The sequence below is a fragment of the Nesoenas mayeri genome (genome assembly GCF_963082525.1).
Source record: "Nesoenas mayeri genome assembly, chromosome: 5".
Classification (NCBI taxonomy): Eukaryota; Metazoa; Chordata; class Aves; order Columbiformes; family Columbidae; genus Nesoenas; species Nesoenas mayeri.
In genome coordinates, this window is record NC_137548.1 from 65,055,500 (window position 1) to 65,083,352 (window position 27,853).

General features: G+C 41.1%; 1 protein-coding gene across 1 annotated transcript; it reads right to left on the bottom strand.

Annotated features, from left to right (window-relative positions):
- On the bottom strand, window positions 1-27,158 carry SLC6A5 (solute carrier family 6 member 5; the record flags this gene model as incomplete). Its single annotated transcript, XM_080344940.1, has 15 exons — window positions 1-156; window positions 2,323-2,490; window positions 5,603-5,703; window positions 10,816-10,915; window positions 12,036-12,167; window positions 12,446-12,558; window positions 15,230-15,354; window positions 17,420-17,523; window positions 19,656-19,790; window positions 21,877-22,009; window positions 22,441-22,582; window positions 23,486-23,659; window positions 23,960-24,091; window positions 25,356-25,494; window positions 26,652-27,158. 15 exons carry the CDS (start codon window positions 27,156-27,158, stop codon window positions 1-3), a joined length of 2,361 nt encoding a protein of 786 aa, XP_080201066.1.
- Between the last annotated feature and the right edge of the window lie 695 nt (window positions 27,159-27,853).

The window sequence follows — 27,853 nt, forward strand, 5'->3', positions numbered from 1 at the left end:
TTAGCATTGTGTCCCCAGTTCTATATCCTTCACTGGCAGTTTAAGTCCCAGGGAAGAGGTTCCCAGTGGGTCAATCATGTTCATGTAACGTTCACCGCGGTGCTTGGCCAAAAATGGACCCCAGTCCGGCTGCGGAGAGCACACCAACTTGAGTCGCTGCAATGGGGGAGAGAAAAAGAGAGTTTCATTCAAAGTTACGGAGCAGAATTACAAGGCAGAAGAAAGGAGTATAGGCTCATTTGAGATTATTGATGATGGCCCTACAATGCTCCACTGCTCCGTGTTTGTTTTGCACAAGGTTTGCAAGATTAATAGAGGATAAAGTGCCCAGATTTTAATTATACATTCTCCCCTGCACCGTATGAGGGGAGCTCAGAACCACAGCTACAGATTGTGAGGCTCACTTACTGAAGGACATGTGCACAATTACTTAGCCCAGTGGTCTAAGCAGTGAGTAAATGCATTAAAATAATTGGATTTCTGGTTAGCATATTTCCCAAAGGTATACAAATGACCAAAAAGAAATACATTGCTATGAATGAGCAAAGATTTTAATTTTGAGATAAAAAAATGTTTCATTTTTATCTGCAGGAAAAAAAGAAATAGGAGAACATTAACCTGGCAAACAACAAACATGTCCTAATCTTTCCGCTGACTTCTTTATTAAATATATAATTTGATTGGCGCGTTTACAGATAAAAAGGAAAGAAAACATATTTCTGATGACTTAAGAGGGAACAATTATATGTTTATTACCTAATAAAGTGAATCAGACCTCTATATCAGTTATTTTAATCTCTGCTTAATTACCAGTTTGCAACTCTTACCTCCCTAATCAACCATAATAATTTTATGCAACAGACTCTGTATTCGGGAAATACTGGGCTACAGCTGAAATAGCTTCAGCAAAAACCCCTTCAAAACAGACCCAAATTTTGGCGTTTCTTCGGGTGCACTTACTAGGGGGCAGTAAAGAGTGCACCCTATTTTTGCAGCAATACATATGCCAGTACTATGTATAAAAGTTAGAAGACTTGAAGTAGAACAATTTGTCTCAATGTGAGAAACTCATGAGATGATTAACAAGTCAGTCTAATTTCACATCAGCTTGTTTCCAGTAGGAGCAGTTGTCTCATGACCTACACACTCCAATGTGCTCCACACAAGGGCTGAATGGCCCTTTAGATAAGTGGCCTCGTTGCCTTGTGCCAACCATGTATTCAGATGTTCTCCCCGGCGTGTTCCACCACTTCATATTAAACTTCCTTGCTCCACGTGAAGCAGAAAAGCACGGGCTTTTCCCTTGGGCATGCATAGTGTGACATATTGAGAGACAAAAAGATTATTCTATTTTAGTACATTTTCTCTCCTTTTCATTTTTGAAGCGTGTAACAGCCCTGATGGGTTTTGCAAGAGAGCTGAGCTGCAGAACTGGCTGCGAAAAGAGGTGGTGAGTGTCTGTTCCTTATCCTGAGGAGGGAGCAGCACCGGCAATGAGGAGAGGACACAACTAAACAAGCCTCAAAGGCCAAAAATAAGACCATTGAACTTCTCCAGATGACAAGGGGAATGCAATGAAGGGATGAAATTCTGACACGAGAAAGACATGGCAAGGAGCCGAGAAGCCAACAGGATGGGAACAGCGGGGGTGGCCAGCAAGAACTTGATTTACAAAATAAACAAAAGCAGCATAAAAAGAAAGCACCACTTAGAATTTTAGGACCAGCTTAACCAAGAAAAATAGAGAGATGAAGAAGGGGTAGAAGAAAGATTGCCAGCAAAGCATTATATTGAGTAGTTTGAGCTGTAGAGTGTGAGATCTTTTCATGTGTCTTATTCCTGACCTTTATCAAGTGGCACAACGTTCTGGAGCGCATCCCGGATGACTTGGGTACCCAACCACCTCGCAAACAGGCAACTCCTGATTTTCGTCTCCCAGCACTGACTGCTGGGCTCGCTGCCACACAACTCACACCAGCAGTTGGTGCTTCCTACACCTACACATGGCGTTTGCCAAAAGGCCAACGGAGCCAGGAGAACAACTTTCTCTCAATAACACCACACCGGGACTTATGAAATCTCTAACTCCTCCTAGTTCTCATAAAAGCAATCACTTAACAGTTTAGGAGCATTTTTTCGAGGAATGGGGATAGCAAGTCTGCATTTTAAATTAACTGAGCATCTCTTTGCAACACAACAACTAGCTTACCAGAAAGTAATCTTAGCACTATTAGACATTCAATACCACAAAAATCAATGTAAAATAAAACAGTCTCCTGTGACCATATTTTAAAGCAGCTAAAAAAAAGACAGAAGCGTTACCTCAATAAATTTGCCCGGAGCTAGATGCATTTTTATCACAAACATAACTGGGATCCAGATAACAGAGCAGGCCAGCATCAGCCACCCGAGCACCATGGACCAGCCAGGATAGTGGTAAGCTCCATACGTCATTGGTTCCCATTGGTAAAAACTGAAGCAAAGAATAAACTGGAAACAAGGAAGCAAGGCAAAAATCAATATGTTTGAATAAGCAAAATGAGTCTGCTACGCAACAAATGGTAGGTATCCACACACAGAGTTGGTATATATGGAATATAGATAAAAGTATATAAAGTATATACACCTCAGGCAAGGTGCTCCCACAAGCTGTAATAAACAGGTCAGAGTCTGAATCTAATGAGTTTCATGCAAATCTTACAAAATCCCACAAAAATCACTGTATTTATGCCAGAATAATTGGAATTAGAATCTTGCCCCTAGAGTAACATGCTTTATTACATGGTCTATTGGCAGTTTTACCTAATGTGATTATGCTAAGTTACTCCATTTCACTTACTGTATGAATAGCAATATATCTGCTTACATTTGTGCATAATTCAGTAACTTTTGGGAAATGCCTGTGCTCACCATAATTGCACACAGAAGATTTATAGCAGTATAGCTAGGTGAAGGCACGTATAAAAATGATCAGTTTTATTTCCAGAGATGTGGAGTAATTGAAAGTCTAATATTGGACTATCCAAATGTATCAAATATTAGCTTTACAGAAGCAATAACAGACAAGAATGTATTGCTTGGTTTTGCTTTGTCTGTTTCCATTGCATAAAAATTGCATTACCACTGATCAGTGTCAATTTATTTCTCACCATAAGTTCACTAAATATTACATTTGGAGGGAACAACAACAGAACACGCAAGTTTGAAGTGACTTTGTTTGCTTTCCAAATTTGCTTTGCTCAAGAGACAACATAATTTCCTATTCCCTGGTCGTGATCACTAAGAGTGTGAGATTGATCAGTAAAGGAACTGAGCAATTTGTACAAAAGCGTAACAATGGGTCTAAGGCAGCATCTTGAACACAACCATTGGAAGATAAAAAGATATAAAAAAACCCCACATGCACACGCTTTTGTTTTTAGCAAGAAAAAAACACATTGCTATTGATGTTAGCCTAATACTATAGATTAAACTGGGCTTTGTCTTCAAACTTTTAAAAACAGATTTACAAACTATACCTATATATTGTCACAATCAAACAACAATTACCACTGGATAGGTAAGACATATCTACCTGTTTTTCATGCACAACAATAATATTCTTCAGTGAAGACAATTGGTAAAGCAAATCTGTGCAAGAAGGTGAAGTATCTTCATTATGCCCATTGGAGACATTGTTCTCATTGTAGCAAGTTTCTTTTCCTTGCAATTCCAGGATTTTGTGAAGTCCACCCAAACTCCCTAGTCCCTTTGCATATGCATTCCTGTCCACAAAAACTAAACCTTTTCAGTTTTCAGGCAAAAAAACCCCTCATTCCTGAATTTAAAATACCAAAAAGTACTAAAGAGTCACCACTTCGGTACTTCGCCCCACCCAGCTGACACTATATTTACTGTTCCAAAATGTGTCTTTTCAGAAATTCAAGTAACTCTTCTTATCTTGTGCCTAAAAATCACAGAATCACAGAATCAAATGGGTTGGAAAAGACCTCAGAGATCATCAAGTCCAACCCTTGGTCCAGCTCCAGTCCATTGACTAGATCATGGCACTAAGTGCCATGTCCAATCTCAGTTTAAAAACCTCCAGGGCCGGTGAGTCCAGCACCTCCCTGGGCAGCCATTCCAATGCCTGACCACTCTCTCCGTAAAGCATTTATTTCTAATATCCAGCCTAAATCTCCCCTGGCAGAGTTGAAGCCCATGGCCCCTTGTCCTATTGCTGATGCCTGGGAGAAGAGACCAGTCCCCACCTGGCTAGAACTGCCCTTCAGGGTTCTAGAGAGTGCTGAGCTCACCTCTAAGCCTCCTCTTCTCCAGACTAAACAACCTCAGCTCCCTCAGCCTCCGTCTATGAATACCCGTAAGAACTATTTAGCACTGCTGTGAAATGCAGAGTTTCTACAGCCCTGATCATCTTGCCGCACTCGTGGCCCAGGTCTGAGGACTCACAGACTGAAGTACCTGCTCTCAAACAGAAAATCCGGCTGAAAGAAGGCTCGGTGCTTTTATACAGACTTATCAAGCTGAAGGCTTTTGAAACGGCTGCAATAATGATTTCCTTCTTGTGCCAAAACATGATATGCAGTGGAAGATTGTATCTGCACTTAGGTTAAAATATAAAGGAGACAGTGTGTTAGAGAGCCAGGCGCTAAATGTGGATATGGTTATTAGACTTGGACTCTTGGACTTGAAAAAAAAATGCATAGCGCTAGGAGAACTGAGAACGTGCTATCTTTGAGATTAAATGGAGATTTAAATCTGAAGTGAAGCGTTACGCCGGGGGGCGGGGTGGAAATACAAATTAAAAATGAAATAAATTAAAATAACACACAAAAATGAACAGCGCGCCGCCAGCGCCCCCTGCTGGTGGCTACGGGGAAGCGGCCGCGTCCCCTGCGGCTCCGGGGCCTGGAAATAGAAGTCCCTGTTTTGTTTTATTAGGTTTTTTTCCCCCTTTTCTTTTGCTTTTTCCTTTTTTTCTTTCCTTTCCCTATTTTTCTTCTTTTCCTTTTTTTTCCCTCTTCCCCTATTTTTCTTCTTTTTCTTTTTTTTTTTTTAGAGAAACTGACGGGATTTCTATTTGTTATGGAGCTCATCGCTATTTCGACCTTTGCTAAAATAGCTCCATCTTCGCGCCTAAAACTTTGTCATTCAGATTTTCATGTAAAACTTTCCAAAGCGTGTCTCTTCAATTAGTTTATGACTCAATAAATGGTTTTTCCCCAGCTCAGCCTGAGGACAGACAGGAGAATAATGTAATTTCCTCTCCCTATGTATATATATATGTACAAATATATTGCACACACATATATATACAATAATAAAAAATACTGCAGTATGCCATATGAGCACTTTGGACAAACAGGGACAGGCTACCACAGCAACACTTGAATAATCACCATCCATCTCTTCCAAAAATACCATTAGCTATGATCTGTTTTGTCTGCTACATACACGTACAAGAACACATGTGCACATGTGTGTGTGTGTCTAGGTATCAGCATCCCAAATCTAATTACTACCACTCAGAAACATCATGAATGATGAAGAAAGAACAACAAAACTCTTTAGAGAAGATAGCTTAAAAAATATTTGTTCTTACTGTTAAAATAGTTGGGGTCACAAATGCCCAACAGACTCTCCAGAATTTACTCGGCTGGAATCCAATCATCATTTCGATATCTTCGCAAAATCTTTGCAATCCTGTGAACAGCAAATGTAAATGCGATTACGTGTGAAAGAAACAAGCTGCTATTTACAACATCGCTCTTGTCGCATTCCTTGTGTCTCATTAGAAAAACAAACTCATTTGTGGGTTGAAAATTTCAGTGGAGGATCTAACGACACAGTCAAAAATTAGACTGTTATGGTGGGAAGGATTCTAATGAAAATATTTACTTCCTAAGGATTAAATCAAAATTGAGCTTTTACATAGGGATTAAGTGTTCAGTATGTTTTGGATTAAAGCATAAATAGTATGTACGGGTTAGGTGCAATTATGTGCCTACTTGTTATAGTTTGCTGTGAAGATAAACTTAATTAATATCTGTACACCTGTTTCAGCATGGACAATATCTGAACTTCTCTAAACCCGTTACATAACTGGGGTACAACTGTATCACTTACCAGTGAAACTGATAATGGCCTGATATTTTTCAACTGATATTTAAGCAATACTTGGAATTATTAGCAAACACCTGTAACTATTTTGAATTCTATTTGATACTGTTTGAACAAACAGATCGACTGACATGTTCATTCTTCAGATCATTGTACTGATTGCATCTATGAAGTTACCGGAGTTGATAAAAAGATGCAAGACACAGATCAAAAGATATATAAGAAGAGATCAACCCCAGGCTTGATCCACCTAATTTTGAAGCCTTTCTGTTGATGTCGAGGAGAAATAAATCTACCCACCTGACTGTTCCAAGAATTAAGAAGGGAAAAAAATAACAATGGTTCATTATTCAGTGTCTTCTGATGCACCTTTAGGACTGCAGGAGGGATAAATGGTGCTAGGGCAGCCCTAAAAGCCCAGCTCAGAGGGTGAGCACAGACTAAGCTGGTTCAGGCAGAGAGCATGTCAGAGAAAAGCTTTAAAAATGAGTTATTATAAGAAATAGAGAAGTAAAATCCAGAAATTAAACAAGAAGATGTAAGAGTCGTGTTTAGAGGAAGGGAAAAGTACAACATGCAGTAGATGAAAGCTTAGAAAACTGACCCAGGTGTCATTTTTTTTCCTGTAACTGTAATTTCTCTCCCTCTTTTTCTCTTTTCTACTGAATACAGCAAATGCTGTTCTTCAGAAACCCTTTTCTCTGTAAAATACATGTAATTTTTGTGACCCATGGAATCACTGTATTTCCACACCCATCTGACCCACCATGTGCTTCTCCATTTTGTAGCAGAGCCCTGTATGCCTGAACCAACCATAACCCCCCAGGTCACCGTGTGATGGACCTGAAAGGGGATCTTTGCTGCAACCAAATGATTTACCCCCATGTTTTATTTATAATACCTTCTTATTACAGTTCAGGGCACCATTTGCACTGAGCTACCTGGGAGGTGCTCACACAGGGTTGGTCCCTTCAGCAGCACAAGGTACGGGCTGAAGGGTCTTTCCACAAAGTTTAAAGCTCATCTGAATGTCTTTACTCCAACCACACTTGTTGCTGCAAAGGAGTTATACTGAACTGGACAGTTACCAGGGCTTCCGCCTCCAAAATTTGTGCAAGCTTCATGCAAACCTGCACAGATCTGTTTGAAACCCCAATTAAAAAACGTGGTCCCTTCTTGGAATTGTCAGTAGATATTCACAGTCTAAGGCACTTTTAAATATTAGCAGTTCAGGAGTCAAATGCGTGTAAACAGATACTGGGATTACACAGTACTCATCTCTTTCCCAGTGGAAGACTGAAAATAGGATTGTCAAGTTCCACAGGAAAAAATAAATAAAAGATGCTTTACTTAGCAGAATGACAATTAAATCTTAGTATATCTGTTCTCCCTCTCAGATCAGTCAGGCCTGCTGAATAACTTTGGGAAATAAACAATACATGATATTCCATATCTCAATGTCTGCTCTCTAAAGCGATATGATGCATTCACGGGTGCTGCAGGTATGAAATCCATTAAAAAGGAGAATGCAAAGCTAGGCAGACAATATTCTGCTAGAGGTAAAATGTTCCAAATTACTAGCACTTTCTACAAATACACTGCAGCAGTTTCCACTCAGTCTGATGACAAACTTTCCCAGCAACAGACTGCCAAAAAACAGATGTTGAGGGAGCATGAACAAAGTGAAGGTTGTACATTTTCAGTTTCCAACAGCGTTTCAGTCAAGCACAAGGGTCTTTGTGTTTAGCTTCATGTTACAAAATGCAACAGTGGGAATTATGCTGATGATTAAATTAATATCCACAGCTCTAGGCTATTATTTACTAATCATGCATCATAATCCAAACAACTGGAGAATAAACAGCTACACCAGCATGTGAAATAAAAGCAGAATTTGGCTGGATTATGTAGCACTGACTCTACTGAAAAAATAAATGATTGCAAGGAAATAACCAAGTGTGCCTCTTTTCAATTTAAAAATCTCAATGAGCTCAGCAAGCAGAACATGTAACAAGAACTAAAGATAGATTTATTTCATCATAAAAGCACCTGCCACTATTGTGCCAACCTGCTTGCCATGAAGAGTACATGTGTATGGAGAAAGGTGCCAGTGGAGTGTAAAACAACACTTGTCAGAGCTTGAAAATATATCATGCCAATTTTAAGCACTGCTTGAAGGAATATAATAAGAGCAGCAGCTTCACTTATGTTTACAACGTGCAAATCACAAATATACAAGCTGTATTGCTATGAACAGTCCTTAGAAAAGTAGCTTTAATGCAGCAGAATTGACTACAATACATTAGTCCAGCGGATGATGATTGTAAAGTAACCCTTTCCTTTCTTGTCTAAAAGACTGGAAGATCTTCAGTCTAGCAAAAGGTTAATTCCAGGGAATACTCTTTGAAATATTTTATACCAAAGGCTTTACTAACTTCCGCTGATTAACAATCAGTTGGTACAGAAAGCACGGGAAGAATGATTTGTAATCAGCAGGTCTTTCCCAAGTCTGATTAAGTTAAAGTAATAGGTAACTCCAAAAAAACTTCTCCTCTATTCAAGTCCTCCTCTTGCAGTGCTACAACTATTTCTGTATTAGTTTCTGGTTTTCATATAAGCTAGTATTTTAAGGGATACTGAATTTGTTGGCCAAAGCAGGCACTAGCCAGAACAATTGTACTTAGAAGCTGAATAAGATGTTGTTCCACAGAGGCAGGTTTGTGGTGCTTCTGCCACACAGTGTTCAGAGGAGGAACAGAGTCAGAAATTTCCTCCCTGTTTACCTTCATCCTTCTTTAAAAACATCCAGAACAAAGAATGCAATGGCTTTAAAGGGGACAACCTTTTTGGCAGAGACCAGGTGATGCTGTGGATAATGCTGGCAAGGAAGAGTGACCACATCTAGGGCTTTAGTGCAGCCTTTTTCAGGCATGATCCCAGCAAAAAGATGAGGAGGAAGAAGGGATAAAAAAGAATTAAACCCTGATACTCTTCTTGAGCATTCCCACTCATCAACTCTTATAGAATTGTATTGATTTTTAGGTAAGTTGGGAAACTGGTCAGTATGATAACCAGATATAATGTCTCAAATGACATGTACCTGGTGGGGTTTCCAGAAGAACAGGTAAATGCTAAACCTGGGGAAGGGAATGGGCAAAGGTTGTGGGTCTTCATGGAAGAGGAAGCACAGAACAATGGCAAAACTTGCCAGCATTGATTTTTCAAACCAGGCGTTCTGCTAAATAACCCTCAAAATCCATCTCTAGACTTAAGGAGATACCTCAAAGCATCATGCTCAGGTCCTTTGAGATGACTGGTTGAATGTAAAGCTGATAGCAGTTACCAGTGTAATTTCACTCATAGAGATTACACTTCTAACCTGACTCTAATTAAAATTTAGGGACATAAAAAACAACAAACATTTTGATCAACCAAACCATGATCAATCTAAATCAACTTTTCTCTCAGTGCTTTCACTTTTCCCGTTGTATACTGTAACATTTCCTCACTAGATCACATCTGACTCAGTTTACAAACCACTCAAGCCTGGATGTTACTGGTTATAAAATACACTTCTGTATTTCTGTGAAATTAGAGGAAACAAGGAAGGGCTGATTCCCTGTCCTGTCTATAACACTTGTTTCTCAAGCAAAAGCAAGAAATTCTGTATGTTTTGAACTACATGCAATTTTTTTAATGCATTAATATTACAGCGTGGACCCCACAATGTAGGTAGATTTCAGTATCCAGTGCACAGGACTAGAGCCTAAGATCATGCTCCTAATGTGCATCTTCAACAGAACATCTTGGGATTGGTTTTGTCCAGCTGACATAAAATATATAATTCCTTCCTGCCCATAGCAACAGGAGAAACAGTCTTATCTTTGTTGTCTTTAACACTGACATTCAGATCTTCCTTTGCTTTTAAAGACAAGTCTTATGTGGCACCACCACACTCTAGACATAAATTAATCCTCTTATGTAGGGAGATCTTCACATTTCCCACCACAACCATCTGAGATCACACATTTCCAAGAATCAATCTCCTAAAAGCCCTCGACGAGTTTGGGAGCAAATCACCAGCTGATATGAATTGATGTAGCTACAGTAGCACCAAGGTAATTGTGCTGCTTTATATTACCTGAGGATCTTCCTTATAATTTAATGTACATCAACATGGATTGACATAACTGGTGTTGCTACTGTGCATAACTAATCAGTCTGAGCGGCTGCATAGTCTTGATTCTGTGTTACGGACAGATGGGCTAAAGGGAAAGCTGGATGTGTACATGGAAAATAAATCCTTCAAAAGTTGTTAAATGCAAAGATACCACATCTGGCTCAGGTAATATCTAACCCTAAACTGTTGGAGTGTGAAAAAGCCCCTGGAGAAGCATCACTAAATGCTTGGTCTGTTCTTATACTCATTTTTGGGCATTGGTTTTAAGCTATTGGTGAGAAAAGGACATTAGAACCTATGTAAGTCTTTTGAATACATGTTAGTAAAGGAATCCTATAGTAATTAAGCGTTTTTATGCTTCCATTCAAAATAAAGGAATTCTGAGACTTTTTCTTTAAAAAAACAACAAAAATAAAGTTACTCCTTTCCTTAAGAATTTCACGTTACCAGCTACCTTACCATGTGCTAAAATGTTACTTTGACATAGGCTGTCCAATAGCAGTATCTTTTCTTACCATATATATAAGAAACTCCAACAAGCTCAAAAATGGCAATGATGACAAGAGAGTAAGAAGCTGCATAAGTGTCCACAAGCTGTAACATATACATTCCACCCTGAAGAAGAAGGAAGAAAACAGCCATTACTTGTGGCGTATAGCTGATCTCTAAGATTTTATAATGCTGGAGGAATTAGTGGACAAAATACACTGAAGACTATCAACGGTAGATGAGAATTTCATTATTAACTCTACAGTTTGCCACACTATCAATATATACCTAATGTGCGAGGGAAGGTGCCCAAAACTGGTGTGCATGTCTGTATGACATACAATTCTTTTCTTCTTAAATGAATACCTAACTCATGTGAGTGCTTTAGACATGTGTGGCTAAGGATTAACTTTAAAAGTCTGATTCTTAGAAAGAATTGGACAGCAAAGTCTTTTAAATCTATCTCGGAGCATCTATAAAGAGAAAGGAGAAAGGAGAAAGGAGAAAGGAGAAAGGAGAAAGGAGAAAGGAGAAAGGAGAAAGGAGAAAGGAGAAAGGAGAAGGAAGGAGGGTGGAGAAAGAAAGAGGGGGAAGGAGAAAGAAAGAGGGGGAAGGAGAAAGAAAGAAAGAAAGAGGGAGAAGGAGAAAGAAAGAAAGAGGGAGAAGGAGAAAGAAAGAAAGAAAGAGGGAGAAGGAGAAAGAAAGAAAGAGGGAGAAGGAGAGAAAGAAAGAGGGAGAAGGAGAGAAAGAAAGAGGGAGAAGGAGAAAGAAAGAGAGAGAAAGAGAGAAAGAGAGAAAGAGAAAGAGAGAAGGAGAGAAAGAGAAAGAGAGAAAGAGAAAGGGAGAAAGGGAGAAAGGGAGAAAGGGAGAAAGAGAGAAAGAGAGAAAGAGAGAAAGAAGGAGAAGGAGAAAGAAAGAAGGAGAAGGAGAAAAAGAAAGACAGAAAGAAAGAAAGACAGAAAGAAAGAAAGAAAGAGAAAGAAAGAGGGAGAAGGAGAAAGAAAGAAAGAGGGAGAAGGAGAAAGAAAGAAAGAGGGAAAAGGAGAAAGAAAGAAAGAGGGAAAAGGAGAAAGAAAGAGGGAGAAGGAAAGAGGGAGAAGGAGAGAAGGCTTTTATTTTTATCTCACTCAGTGTCTTTGCGCATGTGGCAGAATTCAGCTTAATCTTTTGCAGCTTGCACAGGAGGAAAACGGCCACCAGAGGGGGACTGGGGACAGACAGTGATGGTCAAAGACAACGTTATTACCTGAGTGATCATAGGAAATCCCATGATGAAAAAGGAGATGCAGCACCCAAGAGTGAACAGTGCCTTGTGTGTCCGTAAGTATTTGGGGAACTCATCCGAAACAGAGGTCACTATGGTCTCGATAGTGGCAAACTGAAAGACAAAATAAAAAGAGTCCTTTCAGTGCACACTGGACACAAAGGGGTCCAACTGGATATAATGGAATATAAGATTATTTTGAATCCGAGGTGTTAAATGCTCAGATGTCAACAACAAAGCTTCACCCAAATGATTTCAGCATCAATGGCCTTATTTCATTCCTCTGTTTGCAAAGCATTGAACACATGGAAAACAGTGAGTAATCTTACGGCCCTCCAAACAAATAATTAGGAAACGCAAGAGGAAAAGAAGGGGAAACAAAAGCAGTTTACCATAGTGTCCAATCCAAGTGTCAGAAGCATCAAAAAGAATATTATAGCCCAGAAGGGAGAGAGGGGAAGCCTGGTTAAGGCTTCTGGGTAAACCACAAAAGCAATTCCAGGACCTAAAAATGAGAAAAATAAAGGCTATGGTATCTTGCATAATATTAACATTGTTGACTGAATGGAAAAGAGGGAGATGTGAAGAGTCATGTTTCAAAGTATAATACGATATTACTGTGCTTGATAAAAGTAAAAAAAAAAAATATCAGATTCAGTCTCTCCTATTTACAGAAAGATTTAAGCATTGCAGAATTTACCCTCACATGACTCATTTCTATTTTTTCACTAAGTTTCAAAACACGCTTACTTCCCAAGCTGCAGAATACGTGTTTTTCCGCTAAACTAATATATATATATATATCCAAATATGAAAGACAAGGAAAGATCGTGTACTGCAGCTGTTTCTTTCCTGCTCTGTGATTGAATTCCTACCACTGTCCCTGCCAATTAGCAACCCAGCCCTAGATTAACACAGCGATCATCCACCTCTCAGTACGACAAGGATGAACGGAAAATAAAATACTCCTCTTTAACTCGTCAGCACACAGTCAAATGAGAACATAACGAATGCACAGAGCTGATACGAGACACAAGGTAATAACCACCATCAATTGTTTAAAAAAGAAAAGAAAACAAAACAAACGACATCACAAGAAATTCTGAAATAATGCACAGCAGAAAAAAAATAAAGAGATGAGGCCTTTTAAAGCCTTAACCAGGAATTTTCCTTTCTCTGTAGGTTTGATATCTTGGGCTATAATTTGTATTGATTGTAAAGAAAAATTATTTTCACAAGTATGTTTAGATCTGCCTGGGACAAAAGGCCAGATGAGTGTGGCAGTAACACCACAATAGGTGGCACTTCTCCTTCATTTATCCCAGCTAAAGGAGAATCCGCTTCAATTGCTCTGGGGGATGTTTCCTGTCAGGTGAGACACAAGTGGAAGCCAAGTTGTGCCAATGCCACGGCCCACGCCACAAGAAGGGGCTCCAAATTCACTTTGTCCTGGCCATTTCTAATTCGGATTATTGAATCCCATTTCCTATAGCTCCCCACGCTGTTCTTGCTCCAGAGAGAACCGTTGCTGTCGCACGTACAGCAGAAAAACAGAGTTTTAGCAGCACGTGAAATAATCTCCACGGGCAACTTTGTGAAGTGTTTGAAGTTCCTTCTGAACAAAAGACAAATATGAGAATTAACACCATTCTTAAAAAAAAGAAATCAAAACACCACAACACTATACCTGACTCAGTGTTACTGCCTTTAAAACGGCTTTTTGGAACAAGAAGGTGCACGTAGAACTACTGTATATGCATGAACATGTCCTTTCGTCTCTTGATTAAAGATTTATTCTTGACTATTAGACACAAGGGCTCTGTGTGCACTTGCTTCCTGCGTGTAGAAGTTTAATTAAGTCTTGGAATAATAAGTTCCCGTTAATCACACTTTTAGGAAAAGTTTAATTATAGAATATGAAAGTGCACACTTGTGCATCTCAGGCCCTTATAACTCTCCAAGGCATCACATGCCAGGGAGGCTGGTTCCCATCCTCATCATGTTCAGAGACTTACATGGGTATAAGCACTTTCTAAAAGTCTGTCTATTAAAAGCCAGGAGAACTCCAAAGCTTCTATATGTGTTAAAATTTTAAAAAAAGTCAAACGATATTGAACTTTCATTTTAAATAACTAAAATATTTCAACTGCAGCATGTTCTTAATCAAACTGTGCGAGCAGAACAAAAGTAGCTCATCCAGTTTTTGCCTCCATGAAGAGTGTTTTAGTTGTTCATCAGGTTCACGAGGGGTTTTTTTTCTGAAAGGAAGATTCTAAATGAAAAAAATGCTATGTATTTCAGATGCATATTTTAGGAGGAAAAAAAAGAAAATCCCTTCCCATTTCTGTTGCCAATTTAATTCAAGGTTTTAAAAACCTGAAGGGACATCCTCATCATTTTTGCTGTTATCTCCCTCACCACAAAGAGAAACACAACTTCAGAGTTAAAAATAAAAAGGTAGGCAGGGACAAAGGCTCGCTCTTTTCCCCACTTGCTGAGTCTGATCTTTAATTCTGTTAATTTAATGTGCTAACTGAGTCTGCAATTATCCCTAATCTTCACTCTATGCCTACTGTACAGTCATCATCTACTGTGGGACTAAATTTTGTTTCCCCTACCATGATGAGCAGTGAAGTCTCACCCTTGTGAACTATTTTTAAACAGCCTAAATGTGTTCTTACAAGTGCACTGACAGCCCTGCAATAAGATTCTCTCCTAACAGATCTATTCACATCCCCTGAAGCAGCTGCTGAAACAGCTGGGAACAGAAAGCTCCAGCTTGTGAACAGTCACTCACTCAAAGGCCACCAACAAGCACCCAACAGAAAGGGTTTGTGACCCCCTGCGCTAAATATTCTGTCATCTCCAGGGAGATAAACCAGCTGAACCAAGTGTTTCCTCCACCATCCTGAGCAGCTATGTCTCTCCATGCCCCCTCTGTCGAGTCAAGAAGCTGTGCTGGAGTGAAGCTAACTCCTTACAAATAATTTTGATGAGTGTAGTGTGATCTTCAAGCAATATCTTGACTTCCCATTGTACTTTCTGCCATACAGAAATGCCTACATACAAGTGGTTTACTAATCCACTCCACTTTGAAGGCATGGTTTCCACCTCCAGCATCAAGATCATCATTAATGACAGAGCTGAAGGTGCCAGCAGGTGTCTAAGTACCCTACCTTGGTCTGCCACAGCTTCGATATTCACTTTGAGCTCATTCGCCATGAAGCCAATAACTGAGAAGATGACAAAGCCTGCAAATATACTCGTGGCACTGTTGGTACATGTGACTATCAACGTGTCCCTGAAAAGAAAACACAAAAGACACGTCACCTTGTTGTAACACATGCAAGGGAGGGGATGGGATTCCCTGGTGTCGTTTTCCAGTGTTGGTGTTATGGGAATCTGAAGAAATCCATACCTGAATACTCGGCTATACTGGGAAAATAATGGAACTTGACAGGAAACCAGCCCTCATTATCCCTGTCCATAATTATTACATTCTTGGTATGATTTTTATTATTTTCTTCATGAAACGTGTCCAAACGACTTCACCTTTAACTACTACGACTGTGGAACAAACAAGTCACTTTATTTATGTATTTTTCATTTTACTAGAATTGCTTATTCTTTCTGTTATTTGTTTGTCAAGATCAGAACAAACTACAACCTGAAAAGCTGTCAAGAACCTCCCTGAGCTGGCAAACTTGTGGAATCTCTAACAGAGCATCTCTTAACGGGAATGATTAGGTTAATTCTCCAGGTCTATAGAAAAAAAAGACAATGTTCTATTTGGAGCCATTGCATGCTGATCTTGTTCAAAAACCCAGATAAATTTTAAGTACTGTATTTTAGGTATGCATTATGAAGCAAATTTATGTAAATTTACCACAATTAGAGATCATTTAGTGATGTTTAAAATGAATATGTAGCTGAAAACTACAATTTTTATCTGCAATATTAATAATCTGATGAATATAAAAATTAAAAGGGAGAATAGTCTGTCTTCATTGCAGTACTCGAGATGTGTTGTAAAATTAATCAGATCAGAAGTAACTAAGCTTTTCTAATTATTTCTGCTTCAGTCTCCCATATCCCTCTCTAACACACGTGAAGCGTGTATTTAGTATTAGACCTGTAAGATTTTTATACTTCATTAGCACGTATTTAATTCAAAATTTTCATTAACATTTTCCAAACTCAAAAAAAACATCACTAAATTAATTCAGAAAGATAGCATGATGCTTCTCCCATTTTTGCCCTGGTATTCTGAACGTATTTGTAGATTACCAATAACAAACAATAAATCAAAGCCCAGGACAAGCATTTTTAAAATTGGACCCGAAGGATTGCTGGGTGGGAGTTACTGTTACTTTTTAATCCATATTTTAGGATAATTAAATTACTTTTGAATACTAGTGGGAAACACTTTTAGAATTCCTTTTTAAAATCCAAATCCACATTTCTTTTTAAAGGCATTTTGTATAGAGTACTTAGAGGTTATGGGATATGGGAGTTCAAATCCCAAGGACTTAATTCAGCAAAGACTTTTAAGGCTGCCCTTGGGACAGTCCCTGTGCTGCTGTTGTCTGTCCTGAATCAGCACGTCTGCTATTGCAGGAGTCAGAAATGTTTTGCTCCAGTAAAAACAAGATTGGCTTTAGAGACAATAAAACAGCAGTGAAGCATCCTACAAACGCCACTTGTGTTTGTTTGTTCCGTCTGCAGACATTTCTCTTGCCCGCTTTTTGATGAAAAACTATCCCATGCTACCAGAATGACTTTTCCTTGCAAGAATAACTTTCAGCAATTTCAGAGAGAAGTGATTTTAAATGTTGAAACTTGCAATAACTTTGCACATGTAAAAACACTATAAGGGAAATGGAAAAAAATTAGGAGGGAGTAGAATCGTATATGTAGAAACCGGGTGTTGAATTCATGTGTATCTCCCAACAGCAAATCTCAGCCCATTCTGCACAGGGGCTGCTCTTCAGCAGAAGCTGCCAAGTGGCACAGTTGGAATGAATCACTGCTCAGAGCTCCTGACAGCTTCCCAGATTGCTTTGCAACCTAAAACCGCTGATTCTGAAACTAAAGAGCCAATGGGGACTATAATGAGCCTCAGGCTTATTTTGAGACTAGCAGATTAGGAACTGGGGAGAAGATAGAATACATAGAGCAAAAAAGATTAAAGAAACAAAACAAACAAAACAAACCACACACAAACTCCCCACCCCCAATATATTAAAAAAATAAAGAAATAAAAATTTAGAATAAACAGTTTTCAAGCCACTTCACTGCAAATTGGAAGATGACCGGTTTTGGGCAAGACCTGTTTAATAAGGTCGGTGGGTTTCACTCTTACATACCTGTAGCAATTATTATGGAATTTGTTGTAAGAAGAAAGAGTAATTAGACCTCCCCATGCTGCAGATAAGGAGAAGAATATCTGAGTGGCAGCATCCTTCCAAACCTACGGAAGATGGACAGGATAGGAAATAGCACTGGCTTCAGGAAAGAGTATTAGAAAGATCAATACCACTATTAAATGTTGCTGTTAGGAGATTAACACGTAAGTAGTTTAAATGAACTTTACAACAACAGATGTCAATAAAATGTTGAAAAGCAAAATCCTGCCCTGCCACACATAGAGCCCGTTTGATGAGGAGTGCTGTGTTTGCTGAGCCCATATAGAGTGACAATATAACATTTGCTGTATATAGAAGGCACAAATATTCAAACTATATTCTTGACGCATGTCAGTTCAAATAAATTCAGCAAGAAAAATATAAATCAAGAGGAAAAATCTGCATCAGGTGCTGATGGTTTGTCCACCAGTGGTCCTAAATAATACTTTGTCTTCTTGGTAGAAGTAAGAGCCTCAGTGTTGCTTCATGTGCTATGTATGAGTGAGAGTACATTAAAATTAAGGTAAACTTCTGTCATTAGGTGTATGTCAAACAGCATAGCATAAGTTATGGCTATTTAGACACCAGGGCCCAGTTTCCTCCATCAGAAGAAAACACAAGTTCAACCAAGTGTCTCTTAAAAAACAAATATTAAAAACTGTTTGTTCTGTAACAAAGTTCTTCAAAGCCTAAAGTTCATTTAGTTAACACATGTCTGAATCGTCTGGAATTTCAAAAGAGTTGGTTTCACTTATCACTTGCAAAATGTTTGAAGCATTAATATTTCTATAGACAAGATTTCCTACAAAGTCTGATTTTCCACGCAATTCCACAGTGGAGAAGTGGAGACACATGTCCCTGCACAGATATACAGTGGACCTATATATACCTTAACAAGTTTGAAGCAGTCAGTCCTTCATCTAGCTGACCGTAATATACAGCTCTTAATTCATGTTAAAACTGCAAATAAAATCAAAACCAGAAACTCACCTCAATATTATCAAACACTTACCCAGGGTTATACAGATACTTAGTGTGTTCAGACAGCCTCAGTTTGCAAAAGGCAACAGTTCTCGCCTCCTTTATTGCATAATGTGGGATCCAAAAATGCTCATATTTAATGCAAAATTAATTTCTGTATGGTTTGCAAGATATAATACTCCCATCACCAAAGAACCAAAATACCCATTATTGCAGAGATATTAAGGAAATTAAGATCTGCACAATTCATCCAGAAAACTGCTTTCAGCTTTAGTTATCAATCTACCAGTGTGATATCACATCATTATTGATAGAGGGAAAAAATTCTTAAGGAAAAAAAATGTCAGTAGATTTACTGAGATGTTGCTAAAAATGCCTCTTGAATTTCTAGAGAAAAGAGTCTGAATTGTAACTCTCAATTCAGTCTCCTGACTCCAGATACTTCAGACTGACACGCATCAAATACATGATCCATGGGTGTATTTGTGTCTACACAAACACAATTCCATGTGGTTTTGGAACATATTTGATTGGCTTAGTTGGCATCAAATGGCTTTTTAGGAACCATTTGAAATCAGGAGTGAGGCAAAGCAGAGCTGAAGCTCCATCTCATACAATCAATGTTTATAGAGCAAAACCAGATATTGAGTTTCTCAATTCTGTTCTCTCCTGCACAGCACATAGCCTTGTTTTTAAAATGCAGGTAGGATAATGATCCTAGATGTTCTCTATATGTGCTCCTGGGGACTTTGATTAGGATGTACAATTTGATTGTGTTTAATCTAACGTCTCAGTTGCATTATTCAGGACAATCTGCTTTGCTTAATGAGTAAAATACACCTATTCTGAGCTTTCCTCAAGAAATGCAGATGGATTTATTATGTAACCTACTGAAAGCTCCCTGTGCTTGTTCAAGTCCAGGCAGCATCCATCAGACACCTGTGTATGAAAATGTACATTTCCTTCCTAATTCCCTATTTTCCAAAGGCACCTGCTCTGAGAGATTCAGGTGAAATACTAAACATAAAGTACACACCTTATCTAGAATAATATGCCTAAAAAATGTTATGTGCACAAATAACCAACATCCACTGCAACAACATTCCACCCACGATGAAGAACAACTTTCCACAGATGACAATGTTAGTCTCTGCACATAGAAAATCTGTATGAATTATTCACCCTGGCAGAGTTATAAGTGCAATAATAAGCCCACCATAGCATCAATTAGCTTCTCCCACTTGGGCGTGATGAAGTACCAGATCCCAGCTCCAGCTCCAGGCAGAGTTACTCCTCTTATAAGGAGGATGATGAGAACTACATATGGGAATGTAGCTGTGAAGTACACCACCTGAACAGACAAAGAAAAGATTATTGAAAGGGCTTATCTGGATGTATAAGAAGAGGGGAAGGGAAATACAAGTGCTACGTTACTGCCTGAAGAAAGCCATCACTCAGTCTCAGGGACAATAGCCAGAGGATAAAAGTAGAAAGACAACAGGGCTATTTCCCAGGAAATCTGAAATTTATCAGTTCTTCTTGCTTCTGGAAACAGGAATAATGTCAACAGCAACAGATGTGAGATTTGGGATTCTAGACAGGGAGCAGAAAAAGCAGAAGAGAAAGTCTGGAGAGGAACAATAGGAATTTAGAGCTAAATGGAAATATCACATTTGATCCTTGCCCAGAGCAAACTGACAAAGCTCAATGGAAACTAAATAAGTAGTGCCATTCAGTATCACTTAGAGTTCTGATTTTTTTCTATATATTTCTCTGTATTTCACTAGGCCTAAAGATTTTTAATACTGTTTGTACCTCTTAATAATTAGATATCATCATGCAAATATATATGGTTCCAATAAAAATAAATTTAAAAAAATAACTTTAAAAAAAGTCAGTGGAACAATCCAGATAAATCTAATCATCATTATGTCTAAATATACAACAGAGGTTGTCTGTTTAATGTCTCAATAATTACCCAGAATAGAGCTGAGCTCTCTCTGTGGTCAAATTAAATGGCAGGATTATGGCCAGTGAAGCTGTACACTGTACCCAAAAGCATTTCAAATCCTTTCCACATTAACCTCTGAATTTTACAGGGTCCGGAATGCTCCAAGCTGAAGTGACTTTTCAAACTGCTTTCCCAACATTCTCTTTGCTGTTTCAAGCTGTTGTCCTGATGAATTGTTGTGCAGTGAATAGACTGAACTCATATGGGCATAAATAAAGGGTTCCAATCCCTGACAACACAGAGTCAACATCTTTCTTGGCCACTATGACTTACTTAAAGAAATATCTATTGCCACATCCAAATCCAAGTTATTCACATGTTTCTTGGCTCTGGCCTTCATGAAACAGTTTTTCCTATCACATTGCTAATCTCCAAGCTACCTCCCAACAGATCGTGTCAGCTTCTGGATGTGAAGAGATGGCTCAGAATCAGAAACCCTGTGCCCAACTCTAGAAAACACACAGCTATTTCTGCACATTCACTATCTCTATCCCAGGAAATATCTAGTTATTTTGCAGCAGCTTTATTTCTAATCTTTTCAGTCCACTCTGTGTAAATAAGGTGGATTTTTGCTATGTCGTCGTCTAACATTTTAACCTGCATGCTTATTGCAATGGCATTGATGGAGAAGTCTCAGATACTGCATTCCTGCAAGTTTAAAAAGAAAAATAATAATAAAAAAATAAGATAAAAAACCAGAGTCATCCAAACTGCTAATGCTGAAGAAAAATCTGCATTTCTGTGCTCAGCTGGCTGCCTGGCCAATTTGAATGCCTGTACTTCCATGTCAGTAACAGAACATGCTCCTCTTGACATGGTTGCTAATTAGGAGACATGGCAGAAACTGCAGATGTGTAGGGCGATGGCGAGAATGACGTGTGAGATGCCAGAGAAACAGAGCAAGGAGCCGGGTTGCCGCAAGGAGGAGTTTTAGAGATGACACACAATATGGGAAAAGGGGAGACACACTGTCACTGCTCACACTCACCGTAGCACAATTTGAGTTCAGTTCTGATTTAAAAACGTGTTACTTAACACCTTGATTTATATCATAATTTCCATGATTGCAGTGACATGTAAGGTGACTGCAGGACTTTAATGAAACCCACACAGACTAGAGAAAGCTGCTGAAGGGACCTTTTTGCCAGTCAACTGCTGAGCACAGCTCAAAGGCTCATTTTAAAGTTACTGAAGATTAGGGAGCAAACCCTGAACCAAAATAATCCTGTTTGTTTGTTTGTTTTGACTAGACAGGAAAACACTGACAGGAAAAGGTCACTTCACTAATAAGGTCACTTCACTAAAGGTCACTTAGCCATTTACTGAAAATAATTATCAGTAATTCACCATCTTGAACAAGAATGTGATTTCCTTGAAGCAGCACACTGTTTTCTGCTCAATGTATTGTCATAAATATTGTTCTTACTTTTCCCGATGACTTGATTCCTTTAGCAAGGGAGGCATATACAATCACCCAGGCTAGGAAAAGAGACAGTGCCAAGGGCCATCTGATCTCACCAGGATATTCAATCCCTGCTGAAATCTTCAATACAAAGTACCTAAGAATTAAAAATAAAATATAATAAAATAAAATATTTTTTTTAAAGGAAAAAAATTGACAGCAACTGCAGGCAGCATTTCAGTGCAAATTCCTCCAGTGGTTTTGTTTTGCTTCAGTGTCCTCAGTGGTTTCTCTAGAAGGTTCCAGTGATGCTCACCATGTATTATTTTATTTATCTGCATTGCAGTAGTAGATAAAAATACCAGGCATGGGCCAACACCCCAGCTGTGCTGAGCACCGTAGGAACAGAACACAAATAATTCAGTGTTTGAAATTGAACTTTCATCATTCCTATGCATTAAAAAAATGGGTATCATTTGTTGTCCTTAACTATCGTGCTTCTAGTCTTCCAAACAGTGATGTTTGGTCTGTTAGAGTGGATTGTAGAGAAAGATTAACATAACGTCTCCAAACAAAGACAGATCTTACTTGAAGTATTCTTCACTTCCACTGACAAACGTCTTGTTCCCTTCACTGGTGAAGTTAACCATAGTCAAGTTTGGATAGGCACTCATACAGAAAGTAGAGTTCTTGATTTGGATTTTTGGGTGGTCACCAATAATGCAGGAATCTAAGAATTGAAAAAAGAGGGGGAAAAAGGCTGATTTTTTTTTCAATTTGGGTATAAAATGACAATGAAAACCATTAGATCACACATATTACTTGAACTTTTGTTCTGTGCTTTAGATTGCTAGAACAACTTTCTTACATAAGCTGTAATGGTCTCAGAAAACTCGGTCTTAAAACATTAAAATGATTTTCCCCCCTTATCCCAAATGTTTAAGGTGCCGGGGTCAGGCAGGGAGGGGAACCCGGTCCCAGCATCAATTCCAGGAGGGCGTTTACTGCGTTTACTTTTCAGGTCGTTGCATGTCTGGGGTCGTCTGCAAAAGTGAGATTCGTTTTATATTTTTTTCGTTGGTCGCGGTTTTGTTTTCGTTTGGTTTGGATTTTTTTAATTTTTATTTCTGTTTTCTTGTTTTGTTGTTTTTTTGTGGGTTTTTTTGGCGTATTTTTTCGTTGAAAATAAACCCCGCTGAAGCCCAAGAAGTTGTCTTTAACAAAAATCAGGGGGAACTACAGCATTATGTTCTGTGCTTTCTCCCCTACACAGTTTTTACCGGGGAAAAAAATAAAATAAAATTTTTTATATATATATATATATATATATATATATTAGTTGGGCTTTTTTTAGCATTATAATTGAAATATCCCATTTATCCTCGATAAAAATATAATTAAAAGGAGGGGAAGCGCCTATATGATGCAGATCGCTTCAAAGAGCCTGGGGAAGCGGAGGATCCTCCGTGCTGGGACGGGCACCCGCATTTTCCGCTGGCATCTCCCAGGGGCGCAGCTGAGCCAGAGAAAGCGCTGGAACCCACCACGGCCACAAAGAGGTGAGGGTGGGAATAAAAAATTAAATTAAATTAAATTAAATTAAAAGGAAAAAAAAGCGCCTGTCCCAACTTACCTAACAAAAGTTTGTTTTTATCTTTACAGTCCGGCGTGTTCCACGGGTTGTCACAGGACGCCCAAGGTAGCACAGGTACAAAGGACGCAAAAAGGTAGAAAAGTGTGTAGCACAGAATAATATTGTAATATATGGCTATTAGAACCGAGATGATCAGCATCGCAATGCCGCAGCCTGCGAGAAGAGAGAGAGGGAGAGAGAGGAGAATAACGCGGTTAATGCCGAGGGGGGAGGCGGGGAGTAAAGCAACGGCTTCGTGTGGCGCAGGCACTGAGCGCATCCACCCGCAACCACCGCGCAAGTTGCGCGCTTGGCGCTGCCGAAACACCAGCGAGATAGCCCGTAGCATGCGGCTGCGCGCCTGCGGACGCGCTGCGGAGCTGGGGCGAAGGGAGGCGGCGGTGCTTAAGCCATGCAAGAAGGGAGGTGCAGGTCATGCTCCCCAAAAACCGGGCCGGCTCCTGCTCCGCTCACCTTGCAGGGCGGGGATGGCTTTCCAGACCGACACGGGCCCCTGACTAGCAAACTGCCCCAGGGAGACTTCCAGGAAGAAAATGGGGATCCCAGCTAGAGCCAACATCATCAAATAGGGGATGAGAAACGCACCTTGGGGGGGAAGAGGGGGAGAAAAGAACAACCTGAATCATGGCGCACAGGCGGGCCGCCCGCGCCTCCCCCTTCACCACATCGGGGTGAACGCGGAGAGCCCCGCGTAACCCCCGCGGGGCAGCGGTAGGCTGGGAACGGGCTCTCCCCGGGCCGAAACGGGTCCGTTTCTGCCCGTGACACTGGGGACAACGTAGCCAAGACCTATTAATTTTTTCTCTTTGTTATCGATTCCCGGTGCCCCCAGCCCCGACAGGGAGGAGCAGCTTTCTGCATTTCCAGCATTTGCTCGAGACAATATTATTACTAAATTAGTATTTTAACACCTCACACTTAAACGTTCTCAAGTGTAAAAAGGAAAAAACCCCACACCTCTCCATTTTTTTTTGTTTTAAAGATTGATTTTCGTTTTACATCGCTAGTTCTCGCACATAAAATAGCTCTTAGAGCCTCCACAGAACTGTTTTCAATGTCCATAGCACCAACATTCCCTGCTGATAGCCTTGCGCAGAGGAAAGAGGTTTACAGCTGCAGTAGTTTGTAGCAGTAACACCCACCGGCTGTCAGTTTAGACAAGAGCCTCTGTTAGGAGAACCTCCACAAATCAACTTTTTCATCCCCTATTAACGGCACAACTCCTCTTCCAAGTTTTCTTCTCCTCTGTTCTGCTGAGTAGCATTAACTCTGTTTCAAACGATTACTTTTCAATCAGCTCATTGGGGGATTTAGAATAGATTCCCCAAACTTCACCAAATAACACAACGGCTCGACTCGGGTTCAAAAGTCCTCGTGTGACTTTCCCAAATCGAAACTCCTTTGTATCGTCCCCTCCTCCCTCCACTTCCCCCCACGCCGAACCGGTTGCGGATTCAAACCTGATTGCGTTTAAACTGGGGGAAGGGGGCGTCCTCACTCTGTGCCAACGGGGATCAACCTGGCTCTTCATTTTCCTCCCTCTCCGGCCAGCACCAATTAATTGCAGGTGTTTTTAAAGAAAGCGCTACCTTTTAACGAAATCTCGCCGGAGCTTGCCTACTTTCAGAGCTGGACATCAGAAAAACCCAGCCAGGGTCTTCACTAAATCTCTGAGGGTCTGGATGAGCCTCCAGACCTCAGCTCAGCCTAAGACTTGCTGCCTGGCTTTGCCAGGCAAGAGGGAGTTGCCAGTCCCCGTTTCCCTGGTGTTTCTCCCTGCCAAAAAGGCGGGGACCGGCCCAGCCACGCACGGTTCTGCAGGTAGAGAGACAGGAAAAAGCCATCATACCTCCCCCATTCTTAAAGGCCAGGTACGGGAACCTCCAGACATTGCCCAGCCCCACTGCATAACCCACCATGGAGAGGATGAAATCCAGCTTGCTAGACCAGTTCCCTCGGGCTTTATTTTCATCCCCTACATCGTCTTCCTATAAGGGGGGAAAGGAGGGGAGGGAAAAAAATTAAAATGAAGAGAGATAGGAAAACAGCCGCTTTTGCAAACAAGCATCGCGGTGCTGAGGCTGCCAGCTTCACCGAAGGGAGACCGGGGGGGCCGGAGGGAAACGGGAGGGGGAACCTCTACCCTGCAGCCCCCACCCGAGCTCTCTTCTGCCAGAGAACACAGAGACGGGCTTTTAAACCCTGGCCCTTTCTCAGGCTGCTCCCGAGGGAGGGGAGGAGGCGATTGCAGCCCGGGGGGGGTGTCAATCCCCGCCTGCCCAAACCCCCCTGGCTCCTCCTGGGGCGAAATGCGCAGGGCTCGGCTGGTCGGTTCCCTTCCCGGAGACTCCAGCCACTGCAATGCGCATCTCCCGGCGGTGCCGGCATCTACACAGGGCCTCGGGGAGGTGGCCTGGTCCCTAATTCCCCGTGTACGGGAGGTTCCATCACTCTCTCGGGGAGCAGAGCCCTCGGTGCCCTTGGACGGGTACGGCCTGACCGCCGGTCCCCAGCAAAGCCCGCGGGGGCCCAGCCCTTTCCCCCGGCACACGCAAACGAAGTAAAACCCGCCTTCACAGGATAAACCCGCCCCCCTACCCTCCTTCCAGCGCAAACCCAGAAAGACAGGAGGGCAGGGAGAGAGAACCCCTACTTGGGCGCAGGTTCTGGGAGGGGGGGTTGATTTGATTGATTTGGCCTTATTTTTGGGTACAGGCTCCAAGGAATCCAGCCCTCGGGGGCTGGAGCAGCGGCTGCGGAGGGGAAGAGCTGGACAGCCGTTCGCTTCTGATGCTGGGGACAGGACCCGGCCCCTTGCAGGGAGGCGCAGCGGGTTTGCGCCCACGCGTACCCGGAGCCGGGTGACACTGACGGGCACGGCTCAGTGAACAAATGGGAATCAGCCAGGAACTATTGATTGTCGTTTATACCGATATTACACGATTAGCACCCGCCAGCAGTACAGCACTTTATCTGACACCCTCTCTCCCCCTCCTTTTCCGCCCTCCCCGTGGCACAGCCTCATCCCCGACTGATTTGGTCCTGAGTTTAGAGCTTCAACCCTAAATCGGTGCTGAGTGGCAAAGACCTCCCACTACACGAGCTGAAGCGGGGGTTGGAAAAACCCTATAAGGAGCCAACTTACCCCCTCCACTCTGCCAGGAAGAACAGAAGTGTTGCCATCTGTGCCCAGTACTACGGTGCTCTGGCTTAAGGTCACCCAGGCGCCTTTGGCGTTGTTTTGCTCCAGTGTGCTCTTACCAAGGGTTAGGTTAGCGTCCCCGTCTGTGCTTTGCAAAGCGGGAATTTTGCAGGGAGGGATGGCAGCTTGCCCGGCGGCCCCTGCCCCAGGGGTGTGTTTGCACGGAAAGGTTTCCACAGATTCCCTCCGGAGGGTGGAGTTGGCTTGTACTGGGGTGCTGCTGAGCTTGCAGATCCCGACTTTGGTCCTCTCAAAACCATTTGGTTTAGGTTCTTCGGAGGGAAGTGTTTTGTTGTCGTTAGAGAGCGATCGGGGAAGCTTCACCATCGTGGCAGGGGCTTGCGATGGGGCATTCTGCGGCTCATTTTCGGGGCTGATTCTTACAACTCCCGCACCTTCACTGAGTCCAGGAGCAACGGTTTCAGGACTGTTCACAACCTGCCTGCTCATATCCCTTTGACTGGCGTAATCCTAAAATGACAACGTCACATATTTTACCAAAAGAAAAAAATATGTGGGGACTGCAGAGATTCTACGTATTTCTTCCCTCGTGCACAAAATGCATGTGCGAGAAAAATCTGGATACAACCCCTAATTCGAGTTTAAGTAAGTGTTTTTACAGCACTGCGCCGCCAGACCTCGTTAGATTTCACATCACGACTGTAGGATGCTCCCTTCCCTATCACCAGTGTAGAAAGATTCTTTAATTTTACGCCCCATTTCCTTTCTGTCATTCAACAATGCACATCGGCTTTTTTTATATATATAGATAGGCAATAGACAAGCTGCCCTGTAGGCAGCCGGCGATGTTAAAAAACAAGCAAAATAGTGCTGGTGAGCATTTTTGAGCTGGCTGACACCCTTCAAAACCCGACAGGAAGACAGCGAAACGCAAAAAATAACCACACCACCACAGTGGAATTAATGCCAATAACAGCTAATTTTCCCTGTTCTTTTTTGTTATCTTTTCGACTCGCACACCCCCAGAAATTTTTTTAAGCATTCCCACATGCTTTAAATAGATTACTGACAACATTCCCACACCACAGCCCTGCCTTTCCCTCCAGTTTAAAATTATAATTTAAAATGCATCTACTTTTTATACCTTAAACAACCCGCAGACAAACCCTACCTCTTCCATCAGT